Genomic DNA, 27,059 nt, shown 5'->3' with positions numbered 1-27,059 from the left:
ATGGATTGCAGCTACGGACGAATCTGCTCCTTCGTACCCTTTATTTGCTTACAATTTGTTATCGTCAGGTTCACAGCAAAGTAAGTTGCTTCGCTATATTATTTGTCAAATATACACCAATAGTGGCGTTTACTTGCTTGAGCCTTGACACGGTGCTCAAATAATAGGATATTTTATAAAGACACCACAATGCAATCTAACGTTTGTAAAAAAATGATATCTGCGCCCACAAATATTAAGTATTTCTAAAGCATAGGGCTGGGCAATTGACCGACTAACCTTCCGGTTAATCGATTGGTGCGTTAATCGCAATCATTTTTAATTGGCTAATCCGATGAATTTAGTTTTACGAATTTCGGCGGAGAAAGTGGAAATGCTTGCTTTACTTCTTCGTGCATATTGGTGCATTTCAAAAGGCAGCGCTGTTGTATTCCACGAAACAACTATTAGGTACTTCGGTCATTGTAGTTCTGAAGTATAATCAGGCTTAAAATATACTCCGAAGTTATTTTGTTCTTAATGTAGTTTCTCTGTTCGTTTTTGTTTTAGCCGGTCAGTTTTAAAATTAGCACGCACATTTTTACCGTGGAAGGTATAGTAAGAAATTGTGAAAAAGAAATATATGTAGTTCTAAGAGGCTTTTTAGTTAATATTCTTGGAGGTAAATGCGAACCAATTAGTGGATTCATTTATTGACTAAAAGGAAGCCATTAATCGGTTAAAAATTTATAATCGACACCAAGCACTAGAAAAATGTCACCAACCGGCTAATTTATGTTCTAGTTTCTTTTTATGAAATAACTTGTCATTATACATATATATATATATATATATATATATATATATATTCAAATAAAATCAATATCATAAGAAAGATTATTGTCGCTGTAGTGACTCGGCACTCCGTCTAGTTAATGATAGCTGAGATAATATGTCCAGTTCTCTGGTCATTATATACACCACGTAAAACATATATATTGATAGATACTTCACGATTCACACTGATAGGCTTTCGGTTTGACCCATGGCCGGAAACGTACACTTAACATGCCTATCTTAATATTTCGAAAACGGTCTTATTGTTGTGCGTAACTAGAAAATACCATAAAAGTTAAGGCCGCTAAAACATACCGGCCTCACTTTTATGGGGTAAAGTGATGGAGATAACAATATTTCGCACTCGTAATTAGGCATGTTCGAGACCATCTTTGAGTCTGGGATAAATTAGTTCCACACAATCATTTCTGAGTGAACTGATTTGCTTAACTGCATTTTCTTTATACTTCGGTTAAAGTGGGCAGAAAGTACCTGCGAGTGAACTCAACACCAGAAATTTTCGCCAGCTTCCCCGTGCGGACGACATCTTTGAGCACTACGACAAGAGAGCATGGCCCACCTACGGAACAGGTTGCTGCTTATCATCTCTCTCCCTCTCTCTCTCTCCTTTTTATTTTTGCGCTCTTATCTGATAAAGTATAGATTCATTAATTTAGCAGTCGTCTGCAATCCAAGCAATGAAACGTATGCACTTTATTAGGTATTTAAACACATGTACAAGAATCACAAAAAATTATATAGTCTCCGAAAATACACAAAATATACGAACCGGCACTACAAAACAAAAAGTTAAATTACAACTATTAAATGGATTAGTAGGGTCATAATTTGTTTATTTATGAACCACAAGCCCAATTCAAAGTCCAAAGTACATCTATTGAAGCGAGACATGTCTCGTTAATTATGTTCATAAATAAAGCACTTGAACTAGATATTCCTTTCGAAGAATCCTTCCTTTTAGCTCACAGGTAATGTCACCATTTGTTCTAGGCAAACCTACGGACGTCGTTGTCAATATGCACATCAACACCCTCGGCCCTTTAAATGCGAATGATTTGGTAAGTAGCCAAGTATGCATTGGAGCTAGATCTCAAACCCCACAAGGGTGTGTTTGCTGTTGGAGCTCACCCTCTCCAACGTCTTCTACAGAGCGACGGTCTCACACTAGAGGCCTCCAACACTAGCGATAACTCCTCAAACGTTTTACAAACATTTCCGTGATTTAACGCACTCAAAAATAAAAGCATGTTGTTTTAACAGGAACCTCAAAACAATCATCATCATTATTATTATTATTATTATTATTATTATTATTATTATTATTATTATTATTATTATTATTATTATTATTATTATTATAACAAATAAAATACGTTTTATGTGGCATAATTTAATTCCAAATGGTATATAGTGCGTGAAAACGTTTAACTTCCGAATGTGTGAAACTTGGTAAATAACTTGGACACGCGAAGTATGTCCAAGCAACTATATCTAGCATAAAGAGCTAGAGCAATACCTCTTTCACATCCGCCGTATTCTTATTTTACAACGAATATTTTTCAAATCTGTTATTTCGATTCATGCATAATTGATAAATCAGTTCTCATTATCCGTTTTTTCACACCCCAGTGGCAGCGCCACCTCCTTCCTCGTCCCCTCTTCCAATTTTTTTCCAGCCTGTAAAAAATGAAGAACAAAAAACGAGCTATTTTTTGGCACCAATTATATTTACAAATATTATTTTAATTCTTATCGGGAAAATATTTAGTGCCCTTCCTGAAATTTACTGCAACGTACTAATTACAGTATTTTTATGCAATGCAAAATGAGCGCAGCCATCGAATGTACAAGTAAACAGCTCCTGCTGTTAGGGCTGCAGAGATGTTGCTCATAAGAAAGTAACGTGAGTGTTTCCCAAACGTTACGAATACCGAAAAGTGAATTTTTTGGCTTGATATTGTGTATCTGTTTTGCCTAATGAGAGGAAGGGGGGGGGGGGGGGGGGTGAGATTAGTGTATATCCGACTTTCTTCTCCACCTCCAACTTTGCAGACTTTAGTGTGAATCAATGACACATTGAGAAACGCAGCGCGTTGCCTAATGTATGTTTATGCTTCTTGCTTTGTAACTCGTTCTTCGGATGTCTTATCCGCTAATTCTGCTTTCTGATTAGCTGCGGATCGATAATAAGATCCTCCGGACTCGCCAATCGCCACGTTTCTTAGGCTGTAGTGACTATACGGCTAGAAAGTGAGGGAGAGGAGGAAATGAGAGTGCCCGGGGACGTCGGAACACCGACCTCTGGTTGGAATGATTAGCGGGTAGACGCAATGCTAGCTGCCTTTGTCTCTACTCGGTGTTCGAACCAGTTCGAACGCGAGCGAGGACCGCTGTACGTCGGCCTTCGGCGTTGGAACGCGTTCCAAGAGTGGGTAGACATGAAGGGCAGCTATAGATTTTGCATCCACTAAACCTTCTAAACAGTTCTGCGCTCTGACGTGCCCGCGCGTTCTCATCACCTCCTCTCCCTCAGATACCCGGATTGTTGTGTCCCACTCCAGTCCCGAAACAAATTTTATTAAACGTCCCAACCATCCACATTTGAACTATTCGGGACAAAAATGTATAAAAATTTAATCTTTCCGTCAAGTGAAACTAGTTCAGTATTATCAGTTTGTTTCTTCATTCGTAAGAAACTAGCTGCAAGATTGGTTCCCGTTGCCCAAGAACAGTGACGGCGTCCTCCTGCAAACCCGTGGTGTCTGAATAAAAATGTTGCAACGAAACAGTGAGTCAGGTTAGACGAGAGTAACGAAATTATTATTTGTTCGGTTTACAATTTCGAAATGCTGGTATAAACATAGTTCTGTGGACTTCGTTATTTCCCCATTGTTGACTGCATCTGATCGCATTAGAAACAAATAATTTCAGGAAAGAGCTATCTCTATCGACCTGATAATACCAACTTGGGGCCCTAAGCTGGACGCTTGGCGAAAACGACGGCGATAAATCTGGCGGCCGCGATTGGCCGACGCCACACTTGACCTTGGCTCCGGCCAATCATAGCCGCCGAATTTCTCGCCGACTTTTCCGCCGAGTGTCCAGATTAGGGCCCTTGAAATGAAATGCATAATAGATAAAATCTAACTTTTCTAAAATACAAGTCATGTGATTTCTATGGGATTTCTACCATGCAATGTGTTATTTTTAAGAAATGGCCTTAAAAATTTACTAAATAGAAATTCAAATTAGTTGCCGGCTTGCAGGACTACGACATGGACATGTACCTGAGGCTAGCCTGGAAAGATCCTAGGTTGAGCATGCGCAGATTTGGAATAAACCGCACCCTCACCTTGAATGGTCAGCACCTTCTCTCGCGGATGTGGAAACCTGACCTGTTCTTCGTGAACGCCAAGGAAGTGAGAACGCACAGAGTCACGATGCCGAATGAACTGCTCCAGCTGTCGCCAGACGGAGACATACTCATCAGCATAAGGTGACATTATGCCACTTTTATTTGCTATCATATCGCCGCGCGCGGGGCCGAGCAAGCAACGCTCGGTCGCGGACTCCTAGAAGATTCTTGTTTATTCTTACTTGTGAGGTCAATTTTATTATTTCGTCCTACTTTCTTGTTCTCGAAAGTGGCTGTTCATTGTCGCCCCGAACGCTCGACGTTCGAACCTTATGGTCCGAATTCTTTAGATGCCAACTCACACTAGATAAGAAGCTGCGCGTCACCTTGTCAGGTCGGTCTCGCTCTCGTTTGCTGTTGCGCCACCAAATCGCCGTCCGACCGCTCGCTTTTCCTACTGGCTCGACGCTTCTTCCTTATTTTGTTTGGCATAAGTGCGCCCCATTAAAATGTCTTTTTGAAACAGCATTTTCGCAGCTTCTACTCCTGACATTGCGGATATTAACATCGTGTACCATGAATCTGGCAAAATTCAGCAATTATTTTTAATAAAACGTAATTTTTATGACAAAGTCTCGCTGTCGAGAAAAAAATCCTTTCGCAGCGATTTTTTAAACGGAATTCTTAAGTCATGCGTTTTAAACTAATAACTTGGGAATACAGCTAAACACTATTATGCACTCAGAGGAATGACCAGGTGACGTCTCAAAAGATGATAGCGCGTTTTTACATTATGATACACATTCTTTTTTAATATGAAGAATGTATTTTGAAGACAAAAGTTGTACTTTTTTTGGAATGTACTAAAAAAATACTTCAAGTCACTTCCCAACGCAAGCTTTATTAACAACTCGAGCCACCAAATGTAGTGACGAATAAATGACGTAAACTCTGTCACAGACACCAGAATGATGTTAATGTGTGATATATTATACTAATTGCCGCAGTAGAGACGGAATTTTCTTTTGTCAGTCGTTCTGTCCTAATTAGTTGTAGATTACGTTACTAAGATTGTATTAATTGGTTCTCCACAGACTCACAGTGAGAGCAAGTAATAGGATATGTTTAAAGTTCATGTGTAACTTCTGCGTTGTTAGCAATCTAATTTGTCATTGCGAGTATGCTCGGGTTATAATATTTATTATATTTCTTTCAACATCACACCTCAGATCGAGATAGTAAATCTCAAATGACACCTGGTGCAATATGTTTTACTTAAAGGGTTTTGGAAGATATGTGTTTTGATCCAAAATGTCCTTTCTTAAAGCATTAAGAATATTGCGTGCATACTTTTACATAACTTGTGACTGTGTCCCTAATAGAATAAAAAAATGTGACCCAGCATTTAATCCGTTAACTAACTTGAATCTGTGTCAGTCATTTTAGTTCGATCGCTAAATATTGGGTGACAAAGTTTCCAATTTGTTAACGATCAAGCTGAAACTGCGAACCTGCATAATGCATTTTTTTTTTTTTTTTTTTTGCCAAATGTCAGGTTGACGATGAAACTCTCCTGTTTGATGTTGTTTCACAACTTCCCCTTCGACAAGCAGAAATGCTACGCTCTCGCACGTCCATGTGAGTTGGCAATAAAAACATCTAGATGGAAAAGTTACCAATGACAGAGTAAGCTCTTTTTTCTCTAATTTCTACAAAATGGCGCAATGCTCCACCTAAGTTTTTTTTTTTTTTTGTGGATCGAATTATTAAGTTAATTTTACCAACGTGCATATACTAAACATACAACATTATTTTTCTATTTTCATGTATAATGTGTCTCAGTATATTCCAAAAAAAAACGCATATTAAGGGTTGTGTACGCTCCATCTCAACAGTCAACAAACCTTCCGAGGAATTAATATATTTCGAGTTGTTAGAATATTTTGCAAGCACAATGAGGTACACGGATATCCTACCTGTTTAGCTTACCCCACGTCCGTTTAGCTCATATATATTTGTTTAGCGCACATAAGTTCGAACAAGCATGCTTTAAGCCCACTTCAAGCAATATATTTACTTTCAGATGCTCATCCACTCAATCAAATCATGCTTGTGTGGCGAGAAAAGGAACCCGTTTTTCTAGAGCTTCCAATTGAGATGCAAGATTTTGACCTAATGGCCATGTCCTACGATGACTATACAGAGGAGATTGAGACAGGTATGTGCAGGTTTTTATCCGTCGTTCTCACTTAAAATTCAAGTACACCCTTAATTAAAAAAGTAGTCGTCTCCCTCACCAGAAAACTTGCGCATAAAAATGATCTTTATATATTTATTTCTTCTTTATATGTTTCTTTTGGGCAAAGATTTTCTCTCTGGAAGACCAGACGAACTTCCATCCGACGCTCTTTTTCTTGGCGATGGCAGCACGCAGGAGCCTTTCTTGTTCGAACGTGTTAAATGGTTGTCCACAGGACCGCTGTGCCCACCGTAATCAATGCCTTTAGTTGCAAACCTCTGTTGTTGTGTTTCTTTTTTTTTTTTTCATTTCTGCACGATTTTGTTTCGTGTTGTGGGTTTCGCAAAGCAGAGAATTATGTTCCTTTCTAGGGGTTTAAAGGTGTGAGCTCGGTGACACACGTCAATGTCAAAGTCTGAAATCGTTTCGTTCAGAAGGGTCCCAATTCTTTTGGCAATGCCGTATGCGCCTCTTGTTTCGGGCACACCTTCTATTTCTATGTTGCGAGAACGCTGGTATTGCTCAAGCTCTTCCAATTTGTCGTTAAATCTTTGATTTCCTCCGGCTAGTTCTTCGTTTTTTTTTCCCCGGCAGTTTCTGCTTTTTTTTTTTATTCTTCATTTAGTTTCTAATTTCGTTCACACTATCACAAATTTTACCCGAGTTTTTAACGCTGCCTTTTAAAGTCCTCAGATCAGCCCTTAGCTCGCGTTACGGTCATCGTGGGCCTTCATAATATATTTTCCTTCTTTAGTCATGTCGGTCAGGAAAGCAGTGAACAACACCCAATGACACGGTACTTCAACGCTTACAAATCAGCAATAATACGAGACTACCAATCGTTGCTGTGTTCGTCAACAGTACGCAAAAAGATCTTTAGGTTTAAAAAACAAAAGGTGATTCTGTCCTGTGAGAGCAGAGGCAATTAGATAGCTGTTTGATGCTCACCCCTGCCGAACTGAAAGCTGGTCCTATGTCCCGTCGTCCTTTGTAGCTGCTTGTCGTCGTCAGTGGCACCTTCGTCTTTACCTGTTGCGCCACGACGTAATGTTTGTGACGAATGATGACGTGTCGACGTAGTGACAGTTTTGGGCACAGTTGCTCCATGTGCGGCCAGTTAACTGCGAGAGCACCCTTACAAAAAATTGTTACGCTTTTCTGTTGAAAAGCTGTTGAAAAAAAATCATCAGAGGATATAAAATGTCAACAGTTTTTCATCTGACTTTCTCTAGCTCTTCTGTTGACTTTCTTTTGAATATTGGCCCATTTTGTAATAAGAAAGTCAACAGACTTTCTGTCGCCACCAAGATGCTTTTTCTGCAACTTTTCCACTGAAAAGCTACAGAAGAATAAAAAGAAAAACAATTATTTACAGCTTAGCTATTCACTCAACAATGTTTTGGAAGGTTACTATGGCTTTTCACTCCTCCAAATTAGGTGCAGCAAAATAAAGTAAAAAAAACGTGATATTTTTTTTTATTTTGTTAGTAAATGGTGTCCCTGTGGTATTTGAAGTCACTACTACGTACATCCCACAACTACATATTAGAAACGAACACAAAAACCGTGAAGCACTGAACACCTCAATTATTTTTCCTTTTTGCACTGAACACCTGAATCACAGTCCCATTGACTGTGATTGGACTACGTGGGACTACGTGGGACGAAAGGCTTGACGTCAACAATCCGTCTCTTGCTCGTGTGCGCCCTCTGCAGCAATGTGTTATCTTTTTTTTTTTTTTTTTGAGCGCAGCTTTTAGGCGTTTGTTTACGGGTTGAGCGGCGTCGGTGTCGCCGTCGGCGTCGACGTCGGCAGCGGCGTCGGCGTAACCGCGCGCGTTGCATTATGGGAAGTTTCCCTGCTAGAGTTAGCGGGAAAATATCTCCGCTACACTTAGCGGGAAATTTTCCCCCTGAATTTTGTGAACAAATTTTCTCGCTAAATTTTGCGAGAAAAGTTTCACGCTAGGCTTAGCGGGACAATTGTTCCGCTAAACTTATCTGGAAACTTTTCCTGCTAAATTTAGCTGGGACATTTATTCGCTAAATTTAGCCGCGAAATTTTCCCGCTTAATTTAGCGGGGAACTTGTTCAGCTCATTTTAGTGGGGGAATTTTTCCCCTAAATTTAGCGAGTTAAGTTTCCCCGCTAAATTTAGCGCGGAATTGGACGTCACGTGACATCAACACTAATGTAGTTTCTCGCTATATTTGGCAGGGAAAATGAGGCCACGACTTTGTGTCACGTCACACATGAACCAGTTCAGCGGCAGGAAGAGTGAAGGAGGGAAGGAAGAGGAGGAGGGGAGGAAGAAGGGGGAAAGATGACGAGGAGGAGAGGCTACGGAGGAGGAGGAAGGGCATACCCTCCTTCTGTACCCTCCCCTCCTCCTCTTCAAGAACTGCGCTCTTGTTTTGTATTACAAAAAAAATTGTAAACGTCTTCCTTTTTTTTCTCTTTTTTTCTTTTGGATCCCTACTCTTCTGAAATGTTCCGGCGTTATATTTCAGAGAGCAGCTCGCACACAACGTAAATTTACCAGAATCGGAGCCCATATGAGGGAAGAAAATGTCGCATCGGAGCCTGTTCATTCCAAAAGTGTGGCCGGCTGCAGGACTGCACAGAGGTCCCGCGGTTAAGGGGATAATCGTAAATATAAATTCGGTACCTTCAACCTTAGTAGCGCCTTGTATATTACGTTTATATTTTATATATATTAAGTTATACAAGACTGCGAATTTAAAAATTATCTTAATTTCGGATAAATGCGCACGAACAAATCCCTTGACCTGAGTGAGTGGACGACGCGGCCGGAGTAAAGAGGACTAGAGAGGGTGCCTTTTCTCGACGTGGCCTCTCTCCGCTGGCCACTGTGACGTCACGACTCGGAGGAGCGCTGCGGCCTTAGCTTCTAGGAGGTGTTGGATCAAGCGCTATTGCCCCTTTATTGTATCTAACGGAATATATAATCCAGGCGAATAAAACAATAGGTTCTTCACTCTCAGAAAGGACTCTTTAAATGTCTCCAAATTAAATGTGAATGACCACTCCTTAAATGCTGCATTTCATGCATCATAGGACTTCTGAGATAAAAGTCGCTGCCCCTTCTTTGAACGGTATATAAAAATCTTCCAAATGCATAGAAGATATAGCTGAGGAGCTACTATTCGCGACTCCAAAGGCCTACAGGGGTCACCACTCTCGGGCAAATATCGGGTTCGGAAACAGGTTGGGCCGTGCCATGTGCAAGCTCAACGCATAACGTTCGAGTTTCAGCGGGCAAGCATTGGCACTAAAATACGTTGTCCACATCCTTATCCAGTATGTTCCAACCTGCGGCAGTGCTTCGGCTTAAGCAGGCTCCCAAAAGCTAAGCCTTCTTCGGTGAAGCGATAAAATAGCTACACACTCTTCCTCTACTGTGCTGGTAAGCGATGACAAACGCACCATGTCTGCTTCACGCGGTTGCGTAGGGTGCATTCCGAGCAACCTGGGCAGCCCACTGAGACGAGAGTAACGACAGTCACCTTGACAACTGTTCGACCTACACAATGCGAGAGGCGATCCCAGGCGCGCCTGATTCTTGAAGCAATTGTGAGTCATGGTTTTCCCTGCGGGCACTTTCGTTGCTGCCGTTTTTTGGTTCTTTGACCACAAGCAACCAAACTTCCCTCGCTTCCCTTCGGTTGCCATTGCGCCAGTCGCCGACAACATGCAGTCCCGTTAGCTACAAGAGACGAGCAGAAATTGCGAGAGGACCTGTTCCTGTCAGTTCCGTGTTTTCCGGTTAGGTGCCGTCCCTTTAACTGGAATCGCGAATACTCTCGAGAGGGGCGAACCCTTCACTCGGAGTTGGGTGGTGGGCTGGCAGGCGCACTTGCGTAAGGGTTTTCACCTTTCTGAACAGTCTTGCGCGCCATTCAGGATTGAATTATTTGCAAACAAATATTTTTTACTCTTATTAATATTATTATCGCCCTCAAAATATTGGAGTACGAAAAGCGAACGGAACATGAAACATATGTCCATGCACTCCTCGTCGATATCGACATCATCAAACCCGACTTCTGAGCCCGTCAAGCAAGAAGGTTGTATCAGGACGTCAAGAGCCACGCATTTGCGTAGGCATCTGTGTCAATTCAAAACTCAACGTTATTGTTAATAATGCCCCCTTTGCGTAGGCAACTTCTCCTGTCTGCGGCTCAGCTTTCTGCTGGACCGCCAGAATGGGTTCCACATGATCCAGACGTACCTGCCTACGTACATCGTGGTCATGGTGTCCTGGATCCCCTTCTGGATCCGGCCGGACGTGATACCTCCCAGGGCCATCCTGGGCGTAAAGACGCTGCTCACCCTGGCCGGCATCTACCTGGGCGCCAGCACGCACCTGCCCAACGTGGTCTACAGCAAGGCCATCGACGTCTGGCTCGTCGCCTGCATCCTTCTAATCATTGGAGCTCTCATCGAGTTCGGCATTGTCAACTACCTGTTCCTCAGCAAACTCACCAGGGCAGAATACCTCCAAGCGATCAGTGTGTTTCGGGTAAGCGTGCTCTGAATCTTTAATTCTGTGAAACATTGGATTGTGAAGATACACTTGTTGGAAGCCTTGCAGTCCTATACGCCTGAAAGTCACTAGAGAGTTTTAGAATAGGGGTGCCCAAAGCTTGGGAGCACCAAAGAAATAGGGGCCTTCTACTGCGCATGCGCAGAACCCAAAATGAGTTTTGAGTTTTGAGTTGGCGCTCGTTCCTAATGCAAAATTCTAGAAATAGCGTGGGGCCCTTAATTCCTTGGGGCCTGCACTCTTAAAAAAAAAAGGTGCGCAAAGGGACCAATCGCCATCTTTCATCCCCGCGACCCTAGCGCCCTCTATTTAGAAGCGGTAACTCGAGCAGCTCGTCCCGCGGGCATTTCGTTGCTCCCGCTGGAGTTGATCCCCTAACGAATACTTTAGTCCCCTCACAATAATGGCTGCCGCAAGCCTTCGATGAAGTGGACGAAGCATCACTCGAGTAGCTATTTTGGAAAGAAGCCTTGGCAAAACAAGATTTTGGCCCCGGGATTTAGAAATTGTGACTACACGCGCATATTCGGTGAATGTTTCCGGCCGCGAAAAACATGAGAACGGAATCCGAGCGACGCGGAGGCGCCGGAGACGAGGCTACCTACTCTCCGACTGCCGCGCGCGCGCCCGAGTTTGAACTGGAGGTGACGGTTGACCCAGTTGACCTGTGGCGGTGCGGTGGAAGCCTCGTCGGATGCAGTCGGAGTGGCAACCGATTGGACGGTGAGTTTTGATTGCTTTGGCTACTTGTTGAGCAGCAGAAATGTTATAGTCATTTCAGAACGTACTTCATAAAGTCGCAGGGTTACCCTGTACGATAGGTGCTCGCTCTCTGACGCGGTCGGGCTCGTACTCGTCCATGTTAGCGTGCAAACGAGGCCTAGCACTTCAAAACTAGACCCGGCGGCAGTCAGTTCATCAAACAAACGATATAACACCGGCAGATGGTTTCGTCGACGCAGCAGCGTTTTAATGCCACTTAGGTTCATCGAAAAGTACCCGTGTTCGTTTCATCGACCAAACTTGCGACGCTTCATCGGAAGCGTCTTTCCGCACATATCGCCTCGGTCGGCGACCAAGGCGATGCGAGCTTGACGAAACCGTTGCGGTTCGCATGAGGCCTGGTGCGAGTTCGCGCCTCGAGAGTAATTGTTTCGCGCTTACGCTCTTAGGCGAAATGTATGGTCGTATCCGATATGCGTAAATAAACATGTTCTCGATCAATATTAAAGTGTCTCCGAGCGGAGCGAAGGGTTTCAGCGCGTAGTGCGGACGGTTTGAAAGCGGCGATCGCCAATTCATTTGTGGCGTATCAGAGTCGCCTGGGCAAGTCCGCTTTAGTTGAGGTAGGTTTGCGGCGAACGAAATTAAACCAATAATGCAATCCCCGTGGTGAACGAAACAAAACAAAGTCGACGAAACGTTGTAGGAGCACGTATCGACGAAATTGAGCGGTGCCGCGAAGTCGTGCACGCGCGCGTTTAGTGAAGCATTATTTTATGTTTTTACTTTCTCTGCGGGTTTCCGAGTGTCTTTCGGCCCTCTATGTTTCGGCCGATACTGGTCGGCTCCGCGGCACAGTTTATAGTTTCAACCATCACCAAATTGGAATTGAACTTGAACGCTGTAACGATACTATTGTTTATAGAGCCCAGCGTAGAGGTGTTTTGTCTTGCAGTACTTCTGCTTTTGAGATCCTCACTTCGGAGTTTGCTTTCGCCCTGTGTAACTTGTGCTCGTGGCTTCGAAATGTGTGTTGTATTCTTCAAAGCTGCTCTTGTAATCTTCGTTCAAAGGTTTTTTTTTTTTTTTTTTTATGCTTGTTATTGATAGCTGTGTTTCCTTTGGGCTCTGAGCATTTTCAAACAGTCTGGTTAGGACACGCATGTCGAAAAATAAATTTTACGCGAATAAACAACAAAAAAAAATTAGAGTAATATTTATTTATGTATTTATTTATTTATTTATTGAAAATACATGCAGGGCCCGAAGGCATTACAGAGGGGGAGAGGCACATACATAAAATAAAGATATTAATATAGTAACAAGTGAACAATATTAAATATGCAACAAACAAAAAAAAAATCGACAGGTCATGGGTCACAGACGCGATTTAGTCGGTAATCACGTCCTTTCCACTTGTTTTCTTTCGGGTGCGGGGAGGAGAGGTGGATTGCCTTGGCCATCGCGTTCAGCCAATCTGCCAATGCCAATGTTATTGAGGAGAAAATTGCGTATTAATATTCCATGACGTCATGAAATTAATAGAAAATTAATCTCGCGCCGTCAATATTGCTAAAAAATGTTTTTGCGCAAATTTTTTTTTTTTTTTTGCCTCTTGTGTCCCTTATAAACTGTCTAAAAGAATTTTTTTTTTTTTTTCAGGTTTCCTTTAGGGTGCAATTTTCTCGTCTTGACTGTCATTCGATTTCGCATTAATAAATTCTGGTTATGACAGACACTATGCTTTATGACAGTATCTTACATAAATAATAGGGTATTACCACATAGCATCGTAATTTTGGAACAGAAGTGGCTGCAATCAAAAATAAAAACAAGTCACGTAAAAATAAATTTGCACATGCCATGAACAGTTATCACGACACAAAATGTTGCTATAGCTTCATTTAAAGGACACTTTAATTTTTAGTTGGCCTAGCACCTCCTAAATACCAACACCTTAGCCCTTAATTTTCTTTCTCGGTTATCATATTTCAGTGCAGGTTATATAGTGGACAGTGCTATGTTAGCATTGGCCTAGAACTCGTGTTCAGTGTGTGAGAATACGTGTTCCAGCTGAATGCAAATACAGCACTTTTTCCAGTCAGCCTTGCGATGACCTATGAGAGGGGGTAGAATCCAGCAACACTAAAGCCTTGCGATCTAGGAGCCATTGAACTAACTGAGTAATCTTTGATTATTGAGCTCCTTAAGCTAGTGATTTCGCACTTGTAGGCTTCTTTGTCTCTTGAATGTTATTAAAAAAAATGCTTTTGATGTAGCAAAAAAAAATTCGACCACAGGTGGAGAACAGACATATGGAAAAGGGTTGATTTATGAGGTTTAGGGCGAAAACGAGCTGGTGCTAGTTAATTAAGACTATGTCTGCCTGTCCTTTCTTTTTCGAAATCTCTGAGTGTTTTTACTATGTTCAAGGTTGGTTTACTTCGTTCCTTCTAATTTTCAGAAGCTGCAAGCATCCTCGCCCACGACTGAAGATTGAAATTTCATAGCCGGCCACTTGGACGCAATGAGAAGAGAAAGGAAGGGAGCTACTACGTATATGGAGATGGTAAAAGATGCCATGGAGAGGACTTTTTGGGCAAGGAGGGTACATCAGCACACACCCTACAATCTGCAACACCGTAGACGACTATCCAGCCCTAAAGCTCACAGACCAGGTAATATGTTGCTTACTAGCGATGTTGCTCATGCTTTTAGGAGCAGTAAGTTCCCTGAGAAGACCACGACCACCCCCATTATGGTGCATTCGCGCTGCTAGCGAATGGAAGCTCCTGCAGGGAGATCTCGGTGACGCGGTTGGGGAAAATGTTCCTCAACGCACAGATCTGCTTTGCAGTTGCGGCTCCAGGCCTGGCACAAATGCGCCGTTAGTCCTGTCATGGTGAAGTCTGGCACCATGATGGGTCTCCTTTTTTATCCCACTTACATCAATTACGATTTTGTTACAACTGATAAGTAATGATTTTTTTTTTCGCTTTTTCTTTTAAAAAGAGCAGTTTACAAATATCGTCAAGTAGACTGAAAATGTGAAAATAATGTTTCTTGCAGATCTTTGCAGTGTCTTTTTGTATTAGTACTGGCGCCAAGGCAAAGGAGCGATTTATGAATGTTGCCTCAGAAAACCTGCCAACTGTTCTCATGGTGACTGAGGGAAAACCAAGACCGGCCCTGTTCTGCAAGATCATTGTAAGGCTTCATGATGCAGAAGATATAAAAAAGGTGCACTTTACCCTTTGTTGTATTACACTTTTCTTTTTCAGCACATTTGCAGTAAATGAAGCCGTTCGTCTTTTGCTATTAATTTCCTTCCAAGGGCTCAGCTTACGGGTTGGCAGAAACTTCGGGCTCTCGGGACAAGTATTTCATCACCCGACCCTGCCCTCATGCACATGAGTATGTGCAGAAAGCATGGTCACCAGTTTTATGATCGACAGCTGGCTGGATCTGAGAGCATACCCAATGTGATAACAAGGTTTAAAATGGCACTGCCCTGCCAACCTGTTGGAAGTTTTCAAGAGAGCAAGCACACTGTCCTTGCCCTGTTGCTCAATTCAGTGGGGATTATTCAAGTTCAACATGCCTTTAAAAAAAATTCTCCTCATAGGCCACTTCTTGCTTGCCTTTTTTGTAGCAGCATTATAAGAAAATACTTGCGTTTTAGTTATATTTGTGGAGGGCTAGAAAACCGAGCAAATAGCTTTATATTTTGGTAGGTTCCTCCTGCTGAGCGAGATTTGGTGCAGCTGAGATGTATCTGATCGTAACTGGCCAACCAAAAACACTGCACATTCTGAATTAGTTGGCTTATGTGGAAAATTGGGGTACTTCATACTTGTTTTTATTCCTTTGTTTATTTTAAAGTAAGTATTAACAGCACTTCTCAATTCACGGGCAAAACTAAATGTGATCACAAGCATAATGAGATGTGCTTGGAACGAATTACTTTCAGAAAACTGATAACAACATCATAGTCTTATTAACTGGCACTTCCTCCATGGCAAAAGCAAGCACCACGAGTCTTTTATTATCCCACTGACATCTTTGCAATTACGATTCTGTTTCTCATAATAAATTGGGAATCTTTTTTTCTTATCTCCTGCTTTTCTACAGGGTAGTTTACGATTTATTGGCTCACTAAAGATCATCTATTTTTATTTCAGATTTTTGCTGAGTTTAATCGCATCACAAGCGTCGATGCCGAGCAACTCTCTTTTTAAATTGCCTCAGAAAACCTGGCGACCGCCCTTGAACTGACAGAGCGCAAGACAAAGCCGGACATTTTCTACCAGACTGTTGAAAGGATGGATGATGTTAAAGAATCGGAGAAACAAGGTATACCTGCTTTACAATTTAGCCTTCATTGACTGTTAGCGGAAGTCCCAATCCAGCTAGCTTTCTATTGCAACCGAATTGGTGCCGACTCAGTTCATGTGATAGGTGGGTGCAAACTATGTAAATTAAATTCGAGGTATCTAACAGTTATCTGTACGGCATCTGAAATTCCAAATGCTTCTGTACATTAATTTTAAATTGTGAGTGACCGTCTGGTGATGAGTAACATTAAAAAAAATGAAGGAATGGCTGTATTTAAAAAGAAATATAAATTTGCATTACTGATGTGATGCTTAAATAGAGCCTTCATATTTTGTGTTGAATTGCTGTGACACTTGGCACTGAGCACAATTGAAAGGATTAGTTTAAAAAACAATCTACTAGCATGGGTGATTATTCTGTTATTAACTGTGTGCATATGAGGAAACAAAATCAGGCCCTTATTTCTCACCTGGTAGGATTTACTGCATGGTATTACTGTTTCACCCTATGTCCGGATGCAGCGGATCCTAAGAGCAATCCCATTTAATCGTGCTTTTTGAACATAGCACATAACACGTCGCCGCGCCCACTCTCTAAGGACACATGACACCCGCACAGCTTTGGATTTGCTCTGAAAGCTCGCAGCATCCGCTGCGCCCTGACTAAGGTGATACAGAGTATAGTGTAGATGGTGGTTGGACAAAAAAATTCTGAAGTGTCTGTGCTCTGTGGTATGAAAATATTTTAAAGGGATACTTAACGAAATTTGAAATATACCCGTCCTGTTCAGATATGGGCTGAATATGATCAACAATATCCGTAAATGATAATCTCACGTTTGTATTTTGAGCCTGAAGGCTGAATTTTTCGTTATAAACGAAATACCTTTCTGGCTTTAATGCAAGGCATTAGATGAATCCGTGTTAAGAGCCTTTTCATATACATCAACCGCATCTAGGAGTTTTAGATATCGCAGTGCTCCCGAAACTTACTGTTGACCGGAGATGGTCCATCTTTTGCGTTGTTTGTGCTACTCCTTTGCTCACCAGTCGAACAACGTGGTGAAGTTTGGGTACCCGATGATGACCTAGCCTGGAGAGGATATTCCAGCTGCTCCATTGACCAATTTAGCTTTGATTTGCCAAGAACAATATTAGGGTAACTGGTTTGGGGTGTTAGGTTTAGGGAGTATGTACTGAACCTGTTTCAGGTAGTCTATCAGTTACCTGTATCTGCTTATCATCAGTTACTTGTATCTGCTCTAAGGGCAGGCCTCTCTTTTTGTCAGAAAGCCTTCGATTTTATGATTTGTTTTAATTCCCAACCTTTGTTTCAGACGTTCCCCGCAGTCTATTCCATCGAAGTGTGTCCAGGACCCCAACAGGGCGCTGCAGTGTGCTTTTTGTAATTCTGGCTTATGAGACAGATGGCCCTCTGGAAGCTGTGGCACTTTGTGTCTGCCTAGCATGGGTTTTCTACCTTCAGTACTTTGTTAAATATTTTTGCACATTTGTTTGTTTAGAGAGACTTGTAGGTCTCAAACATTCAAAGCTGGGCTGCATGGACACAAGGCTGCTGACCATCCTAAATTAAAAAAAAAGTTTTTTCCACACATGTTGTTAAAAGAATGTTGTTCTGGGCTTGTGTAATGCATTGAAGGAATGCATTCGCATTTAAGTGAACATTATTTTTACTTTCTCGAGCACATGCATTCCTGAAGGTCACCCATGGCAAATTTTTTGTTCCGTTTTTTTTTTCTTTTTTATATAAATATAGGGTGACCCAAGTCACCGGGCTCGATCAAAAATGGACCGTAAAAATCGTCGCCTTCACGTCGTAGACCGTGGCAAGTTTATTCGCCCTATTATTTACAGAAAAAGAGCTACGCTTTGTAATTAAAAAAACGACCTGTGAAATACACCTATGACGAAAAATTTAGATCGCTACGTACAGGCGTCAATTTTTACGGTCCATTTTAGGTCGAGCCTGGGGACTTGAGTCATCTTTTATACTAGTAATTTCTTGAGCAGATATGTTCCTACAGGCCAAAAACCTTTCCCAGGTTTTTTTCTTTTTTTAAATTTATAAATATACTAGTAATTTTACTGCCCCACATTTTATGATTGGGAGCTCTTTTACTAAGGTGTTTGATTTTTTATAGTCATTTTCATTAAAAAAGGGAACAAACGACATTAAAAAGAGCTGTCTCTTGTTAGCTTTTTTTTTCTCTACAAGTTTTCTTATTTTTGAATGGATATTAGGGTGTCTACAATATGTTTTAGTGCTGTGAAACGAGCCAGAACAATCAGATCCTGAATGTAGAAAGCTGAATTAAGATTTCACCAAATGTGAATTTTTCCTGCAGAAATTTCAAAGCTTAGCTCCCTTCACATGAAAAATAAGACCAACAAACTGGCCAGTGTCAATAGCAGTCATGTCTGCAGATGATAGAGTTAGCGATGGTTGTAACTCCCGGTAGGCACAACGAGCAGATGAGATCGCCTTCTGCTTCCCTTGCTTAGAACAAAATGACGTCGCAGTTTACAAGCATTGCTAACGCTGCAAGCATGTCCACCGTAGGCCCTGGCAAGTTCGTCTAATTTTTCACAGGAAGGAGGCGAAATTCCTTACAATTTCAACAGGTAACATGCACATTCAGTGAATGCTTTAACTTTTAATGTGCAGGCACCAATTTTTCGGGCTCGTTCAGCAGCACTAAGAACCATTGTAGATTCCTATATATATGCTAGTCATATAAAATTTCGGCAAGTTCTTCAGTGCCAAGATGGCAGTATTTTCTTGTATACTTTCTTGTCATGTGCAATTGTTTTCATTTACAGTGTTGTGTAGTTCTAGAATAAATATATTTCCACAATGAAAGTGCTAGTTTTTTTTTCTACAGATAGCTGGTGCAATGTTTCGTAAAATGGTGATGTTAGCTGTAAAAAAACCTGCCTGAAAGTTCTACGAGTGTTGTCCGCATATCCAGTCTTCGCAGCTTCTTTCACAACAAAGGCTTGCTTTTTCCAAATAAAGGTGTGCGACTTTTCATATGTACTGCAATATTTAGCTGTGAATGGGAGTGAAAGGTCTGAGGTATTGAATACCTCCCTGTTCTGAAAAGACACTTTGTGCAACTTTTCAGAAGATATACCTTTTCAAACAAGTTGCACAATCTGCCTTTTCTGAATAGGAAGCTGTTCAATGCCGCAAACCTTTCACTCCTATTCACAGCTAAAGGGTCTCATTACTATTAATTTCGGCTCTAAAAGTGTCAAAATTCGTTCACAAAAGGACGAAAATTACCCTCACAATACTATAAAATTAATCCCTAAAAGGGTCAAAATTGATCCTCAAAGGGACGAAAGTTACTCCCCCGTCACTATAAATATCATCCCTTTAAGTGGCAAAATTAATCCCCAAAGGGACGAATTTTAGTCCCCAATAATAAAAAAGTTAGTGCCCCAATCACCACTGTTGATCCCCAAAGGGATCAAAGTTACTCCCCCAATTATAAACACGACGGCGCTCAAGGGACCATAATTAATCCCCTGAAGAGTTAAGCTTAGTCCCTGATGCCCTGCTGTAGGGATCAAAAGCACTCCTCTAAACGGTTCAAAACTTTGACCTGAAGGGATCAATGGAAAGGGACTAAAAAAAAGGGAGGGACTAAACCGGGGTTTTGCCGTTTTTGGGGGATCACTCTCAGTGACATCGATTTAGTCCCCAAAAAGGACGAAGTACTACTCCTTTTTTTTTAAGAGTGTGGTGGCGTCAGCAAACATGGCGGCGCCCTGCAGCCGCGCCATTGCCGGAGCGACCGCTGTGGGAGAAATGGCGGCGTTGCGATCGCCTAGTTCGGTTCTCGAGTACAAGTAGGAGCCACTTTTAGAGCGCAGCTCTTAGGGGCCCGTTCCCGGCTTGAGCGGCGTCGGCGTCGGCGTAGCCAAGGTCACCCCAAGGTCACGTGACCCCTCCCCTCCGAGGTCACGTGACCCCCCTCCTTCGAGGTCACGTGACCCCCCCCCCCTCCCGAAGCCACGTGACACCCCCCCCCCCGCCGAGGTCACGTGACCTCCCCGATGACGTCATCGTCACTGATGACGTCACCGGCATCCGCATCGTCATAATCATCATCACTGATGACGTCACCAGTGACGTCACTGATGACGTCCACGGCATCCGGATCGTCATCGCCATTATCACTGATGACGTCATCAGTGACGTCACTGATGACGTCACCGGCATCCGCATCGTCATCGTCATCATCACGAATGACGTCATCAGTGACGTCACTGGTGTCGTCATCGGAATCCGCATCGTCATCGTCACTGATGACGTCATTAGTGACGTCACTGATGGCATCATCGGCATCGTCACGTGACCCCGCAAGGTCACGTGACCCTTCCCAGGTCACTTGACCCCCCCAGTACCCTTCCCTCCTCCTCCTCAAAAGCTGCGCTCTAATTCGGTGTTACAGGGAGTTCTAAACGGCTTTCACTTTTTTAAAGCACGATTTATGGCAGTTTCCCAACTGAGTTGTTTTAATAACGTTGCCTGTAGCTTAAAAACAAGTTTTGCAAGGCTTCAAAGTCGCTCCAGCTGAGACCTAAATAGAGGAGCTGCTCGCAGAGTATGCTCCTTTGCGTTCGTCTCAGTTTTGGAATGGTTGATGAACTAAATCTTAGGCGATAACGGTCAACGCGTCACACGAACGTCAAAAAAATTCGAGAACGAGCGCCAAATTAGAGTGCTATGGATTTGATTGTTTTGCCTGAATACAGGCAACGACATGTATAATAATTTTAGATTGTCTTTTGTTTTAGCCGGCTTGATTTGGTTTCACCTTAACTATTATTTGTAAACAAAAAATAGTTCCTAAACACATAGGTTTTACGTTTTTCTTTGTTTTTTTTTTGTTTTTTTTTGTTATTGCGCTCGTTATCCACATTGGCGCTGCAAGCGGGAAACGAGAGCGCTGCCTTGGCTGCGTTGCGAAACCCCTATTCTATTAGCCGTCGATGCCAACCTTGTTGCGTTTGGGTGCCCCAGTTTCTTCGGGGAACACAAACGTTGAAGCCCCCTGTAATAAAACTCCCTACTTTAGTCGCCGATAGCAGGAGAGAGTGAGAGAGAGAGAAAAAACTTTATTAGCGTAAGAAACGCGCTATCGGCTATTGTCTCTCCCGCAGGGTTGGGCAGAAATACTCTAAAATGTATCAGAAATACAGATACTGGGTTACACCCACCAGGTCATACTGGGATACATTACAAAGACAGCTAAAATACCGATACTGAAATACATCCGCGCAAAAGTATCGTGATAGATATCAGAAACACATTTGAAAAATTGAAAGGTATTTGGAAATGCAGATACAGGAATTCTCATTTTTCCGCAACAACAACCTGCACATACATTTTTATTTAAAAAAAAAGAGAAAAGCTTTTTGTGATGGTAATTTTTGTGTTACCGGCAAAATATTTCTATTTGGAAAACCGAAATCAAATGACCTCTTGCTACATATTCTTTTATATATATATTTATATGGAAGTAATACGTGCTGAGGCACATTTGGTCGTCGGATAATAACTTGCTTTCACGTGTTCTATTTAGACAAAACGTTAACATAGCCGACGTTTCATACTGCTTGCGCGCAAGTTTCTGTACCCAAAAATTAACAGTGGGAAATTACCTTTTTTGTGTTTTGTTTCTTTCTCTTTTAGGTAAAATATGGAAGGACAAATTTAACCCGAACCATTTTCTTTCTACGTGTAGTCTGCTCACCCAGCCCATTCTAGACGTCTCCCTTTCTCCTCTTGTACTCGTGTCGCCCTCACTACTATGTATCTTCCCTCCTGGGCCGACACCTAAATGCGCATTATACAGTTGGTTCGGAATATCTATATGAGCCGGTTTTATTTTAAGTAGCGTTAAATATTTGTACGGCACAATTATTCCAAATTTTACTCATTTGAGTGTAAGTAAAGCAATAGAAAGATCAGCTTCCGCTTCTAAATTGTCGCACTCTCCAGTCGTACCAGAGCCCATTCTTAAGACTGAACAGTATTCCCTTTTGGAACGAAAGACTTTGAAATGCCCATGCGTCACCATTAAAGCTACGTAAATAAAATTGAGCGCCCGGGGATTCTGGAAGGGTGGCCGGGGTGGTGTTGACGCAGCCGGAGGGTGTGTTACGGGGAATTTGGGGATGTGGGCATAAATCGTTGTATGCATTGACTGCTGCGGGCTGGGTATGGTTTATATTGCTTTGGCCCGAATGTAACCCTTTTTGATCACTCGAGTGCAACGCTTTCCGCAGAAAATGGAGCCCATAAAGACACGTTTTTATTAAAATTCGGTAGACGGCCGATACTTCGTCACTAACACGTCCGAAGTTTATAAATTTCGAAGTCAGCGGCGTAATGCGTTTACAATCGTCATAGGAGAAACACATTGACGCATGTCACTTATAAATGACACAGACATGCTACCTGCAGCATATCTGAATTGCTTTAAAATTTCTTCGCCTACTACATTATTACCCCCAAAAAATAAAAAATAAACCTTTTTCCAAATAAAGAAAAAAAAAAGCGAAAAGGAGCTTGAGTTTGGGGAACGGAAAAAGAAAAAAAAAAGAGTGCGTTTCTTTTTTTCTTTTGAGGGGGGGGGGGGGCGGAAGGAGGTGGGAGGGCTGGTTGTTGCATGCGTTTAAGATTGTTTTTCGATTAAATTTTTAATGGATATACCACGCGCTCTTGAAGCGTTTGAGACCACACGGAAAATACTAATTGTAAACATAGAAATAAAACAGCGCAAACGAACACAAGGACAAGTAGAAGAAGGGACACAGACACAGCGCTGACTCACGACCTTTTTCTTTCTCATCTTTTTAAAACATATCAACATAAGAAAACAAGAAATGAAAAATAAAAGAAGAAGAATCCAGCATGTAGGACATCCTCTCTGTCATATGCCATCTGAGGATTTTTTTACACAAACTATACATTATATACCATTAAAAAAAAAAAAAAATTAAAAAAAGCCCAAAACCACAGCGCGAGCCCTAATGCTCTGTGCGTACCTGTCTTGCACGCGGACTGTTGGTATGTCGGAACCCTTTTCTGGCTGCATGTAGGCACGCGCCTGTGGTTATAGGATCACTCCCATGGAAGCAGAAAGAAAGTATTAAAGAAACGTGCCCAAACTCCGAAGAAACTCGAACTCTTCACTGTATAACGTCACTGACTCTGAACTGACGCATAGATCGGGACCGTGTTGTCGAATGTAAAACGCTTCATGAATTTCCCTTGCCATTTTTTGTGAATGTTTAGCCAAAATTTCAATGTCACTTAACCGAGGGGAACAACCACACCTATCACAATGAATGGCTAGGTGACCCGAAGGTGAAGACCTCAAAGACAGATAATGCTCCCGAGCTCGAACATTAATACATCTGCCCGTCTGCCCAATATACACTTTACCACATGAAAAGGGTATTTTATAAACGACCCCCACAGCACAAGCTACATATTTGATGCGATGGTTTATTCCACACCCTACACGCTGAAGTCCTGCTCTCTCAATGGACGCACACAAACGGGATAGCTTGGAAGGTGCTGAAAAGACTATGGGAACTCCGTATTTAACAGCCACTTTTTTGATCCTGTGGGAAAAACTGTGCAAATATGGTATTACCACCGGTCGAGAGGCAGGCTTTTGTCTAACATTGTCAAGTATGTTAAGGGGATTCCTGAATAGCTTTAAAAGTGACTCCGCTACCCCCACTATGACAAGTTTCGGGAAACCCGCTTTTGTTAACCTATCTACATGACACACAAAGCTGTTCAAACTTCTGTGAACACAGGATTTCAATAAAGAAGCTCTCAAACATGATTTTGAAATAGCTCTTTTTACAACTTTTGAGTGCGTAAATTCATAGCTAAGGAGGGATTTTTTGTTCTAGGCTCAAAAGCCCAGCACAGGTGACTCGTTTCAAGACTAATGTTGAGTTCCAAAAATTGCAAAGCTTTTTTAGTTGGAACCTCATTCGTAAACCCCAGACCTCCAGAGCACTCCCGAAAGGTGTCTAATAACTCTGAGACCAAGTCAGCACTTCGTGAGCCCTGCTTAGGTTTAAACACCACCAGTTAATCGTCAACATACCTGAAGACTTTCAAAAAACGATCATCTAACCTTTCTGCAATAGCACAATCACAACCTGCTAGGCAGATGTCACTCAATATGGGAGCAACACTAGACCCAATGCAGATCCCGGATTTTTGCAGCAACGTGTTGCCCTCAAAAAGAAATAAAAGTAGACTTTAAGTAAAAGCGGAGAAGATCCAAAAACTTTTCCACAGCAATACCAGTCGAATTCTGGAAGGCAAAAGAACCGTTTAAGTCAATGCAAAGTTGAACCGCTTCAATGAGACCTCCATGAGGTCTCATTGAATGTATAGTTTGTGTAAAAAATTCCTCAGATGGCATATGACAGAGAGGATGTCCTACATGCTGGATTCTTCTTCTTTTATTTTTCATTTCTTGTTTTCTTATGTTGATATGTTTTAAAAAGATGAGAAGGAAAGTAAGTCGTGAGTCAGCGCTGTGTCTGTGTCCCTTCTTCTACTTGTCCTTGTGTTCGTTTGCGCTGTTTTATTTCTATGTTTACGATGCATCGCCGAATAGCCCACCTCCAAACATTACTAAAGTACTAATGTTTGGGTTATCAGTGAATCTTCAAATAATATGTACTTGGACAAAGTTTTTCAAGCATAGATGGGCAAATTTTAAAATAAAATGCCTCATCTCCATGCAACGAGGGATATGGAATTCTACTCAATGTAATTTTTTGTGCTTTGACAGTTCTACAAATCCGGACTTAAAACTACAGTTCTTTCCATCACTCTTCCAGAGGCACAAAATTCCGAAGGATGCGAGCGGTCTGCCTGTCAACCAAAAGAGAGCGTGGGCAGTGGACCGTGCATCACGCGCCATGTTCCCGCTGCTCTTCGTGGGCTTCAACATCGTCTACTGGGCCGTCTACCTGACCAGGCCCATGTTGGACGTCGACAGGCTCTGATACGCGCAGCCCCTTACGTGATGACACGGGCGATTGATCCCGGTTTTTCCTAAACCTTTTTAGGGCTAACGGTAGATATACACTATATCAAAAAGCGCCACCTTAGTTGGGCGAGTAAAACAAGAACGACAAAGTGACTATTTTTGAGTTCCAATGGTGCGCTAGTACGTCTTAGTTCCTTCCAACCATTTTTGAGATTTGAGGTTCTTCTCGCCCTTGTGATCGAATGCACGACACCTACGCTTTGCCAGAAAGAACGTTGCATCAACAAGGTTCCCAAGCCGTCGTTCAGGTAGGCTAATATTCGGAATAAATCATGTAACCAGGAAAAGACAGAAAGAATGCATGGCAAAGCATGTTGAAGGACTAAAGCAATCAAGATTTAAAAAAGGAATAATAAAATCGGTGTATTTATTGAAAGCATACAGTAAAAAAATATTTAAGTCGGATATTGGCTGCTTTCAAGTCGGTTACTCTTCTGTGTTTCCTGCGGGAAGACGGCGAGAGAGTAATTTGGAGCGCACTTTTGTAGAAAAGAAAACAAAAATAAAAAAACCTAACCTATCATCCAAAGCACGGAACTGAGTACCCGAAAAGCTCCAGGGTGATGCTGCCTCCTCGCGGCGCGCGATCGAACTATGCTGGATTCGTATGTCCCCGTTTCGCCGGAAGATGGCGAAAGAAGTCAATCTATCGTCACTTCTAAGCTGACCGGCGTGTTGAGCATCCTATTCCGTCCGTGCTTCGAAAGGGATCCTCAAGTGGCAACAAATGACGTCACAAAAGCCGGAACGGTGACGAAACGCTGGCGAAAAGCAAGAGCGAACGTAAGTGTCGCTGTCGTCGCAGCGTCCCAACTCCTGGCTACCGAAGCTTCCAATGAACTGTGAAGCAGCGGAGCGATCTGCAGCAGAACAGGCGTCTGCCACTTCCATCGCTGCTGCCGTGACACCGCCAGGAACGTGGCCGGCGATAGCGTGACACTCGTCGGGCGGAAATCGAGGGACCACTTTTTCGGACAGGGTAAACAGAGGCCCAGTCGGAGAGACAGCGGGTGGCACTGGGCAAGCTGCAACGCTGGACACCATTAACTAAGTTCATTTGTTTAGTCTTTTCCTGTACTTCTAAAACTCTTGGAACTTTATTATTGCTGATTTACATTAAACAAACGATCAGAAAGAAAAAAAAATCAATAAACACCTGAAATAAGTAAAGCGACTCACGAGATAGTGCGAAATGTAAATACGGTGGCAGTATGAAAAAACTGCTTCATTTTTAATTGTGTTTATAAAAGGGTATTGCGAGCGTATCTATTATGTTATTATATTTGGTTGTTGCAGAATATTCGCAACATACATATAGCTGGCATGCCTAATAGAAGCGTCCTTGCACCTGTCTCTAAATGTTGCTAAAATTGTAGCAAGTGTGGGCAAAATACAGCATGTAGGATTACATGCGCATGGCACACTTTATAAATTATAAAACAGTGTGTTTAGTTTGAAAAAAACATATATGTTAAAAAAACACCTATATAAATCGGTTCATTGTTGCTAGTGCATGTATTTTTCGTTGGTATTGCCGCACTCAAATCAAACGAGAGAGAGAAAAAAACACGTAATCAAATGGGCAATGTAAGGGTGAGCGATGCCTGTCATTGTATAAGAGAGCTTGAACTTTACCTGTACCAAGTGTGCATGCGCTGTTCTTAGCTTTGTTGTTGCGAGTTGTACGTGTGATTCAAGGTTGTTATTGGCTATCGCCGTTCAGCCTCGCTCACGTGAAGTTATTTCATTTATATATCTGCTCAATTTGGCGTTCCGTCGCCCGACATTATTCCACTTCATTCTCGAGAGACGCCAAGTATTGCAGAATGATGAGCCAGCATAAATATTATATCACACGTGAGCATCATGGCAGCGAGTT

At 42.2% G+C, this 27,059-nt stretch overlaps 1 protein-coding gene across 1 annotated transcript; it reads left to right on the top strand.

Annotated features, from left to right (window-relative positions):
* LOC8027199 (glycine receptor subunit alpha-3-like) lies at positions 1 to 25,136 on the top strand. The gene is made up of 8 exons (XM_040213439.2): positions 1 to 80; positions 1,295 to 1,407; positions 1,828 to 1,895; positions 4,104 to 4,333; positions 5,748 to 5,830; positions 6,276 to 6,410; positions 10,613 to 10,974; positions 24,969 to 25,136. The coding sequence occupies exons 1-8, from the start codon at positions 1 to 3 to the stop codon at positions 25,134 to 25,136; spliced, it is 1,239 nt and encodes a 412-aa protein (XP_040069373.2).
* The last annotated feature ends 1,923 nt before the right edge of the window (positions 25,137 to 27,059 follow it).

This window comes from Ixodes scapularis, unplaced genomic scaffold (genome assembly GCF_016920785.2).
Source record: "Ixodes scapularis isolate PalLabHiFi unplaced genomic scaffold, ASM1692078v2 PGA_scaffold0__279_contigs__length_252992795, whole genome shotgun sequence".
Classification (NCBI taxonomy): Eukaryota; Metazoa; Arthropoda; class Arachnida; order Ixodida; family Ixodidae; genus Ixodes; species Ixodes scapularis.
The sequence above is the reverse complement of the archived record's forward strand: the minus strand, read 5'-3'. Positions and strand labels throughout refer to the sequence as shown.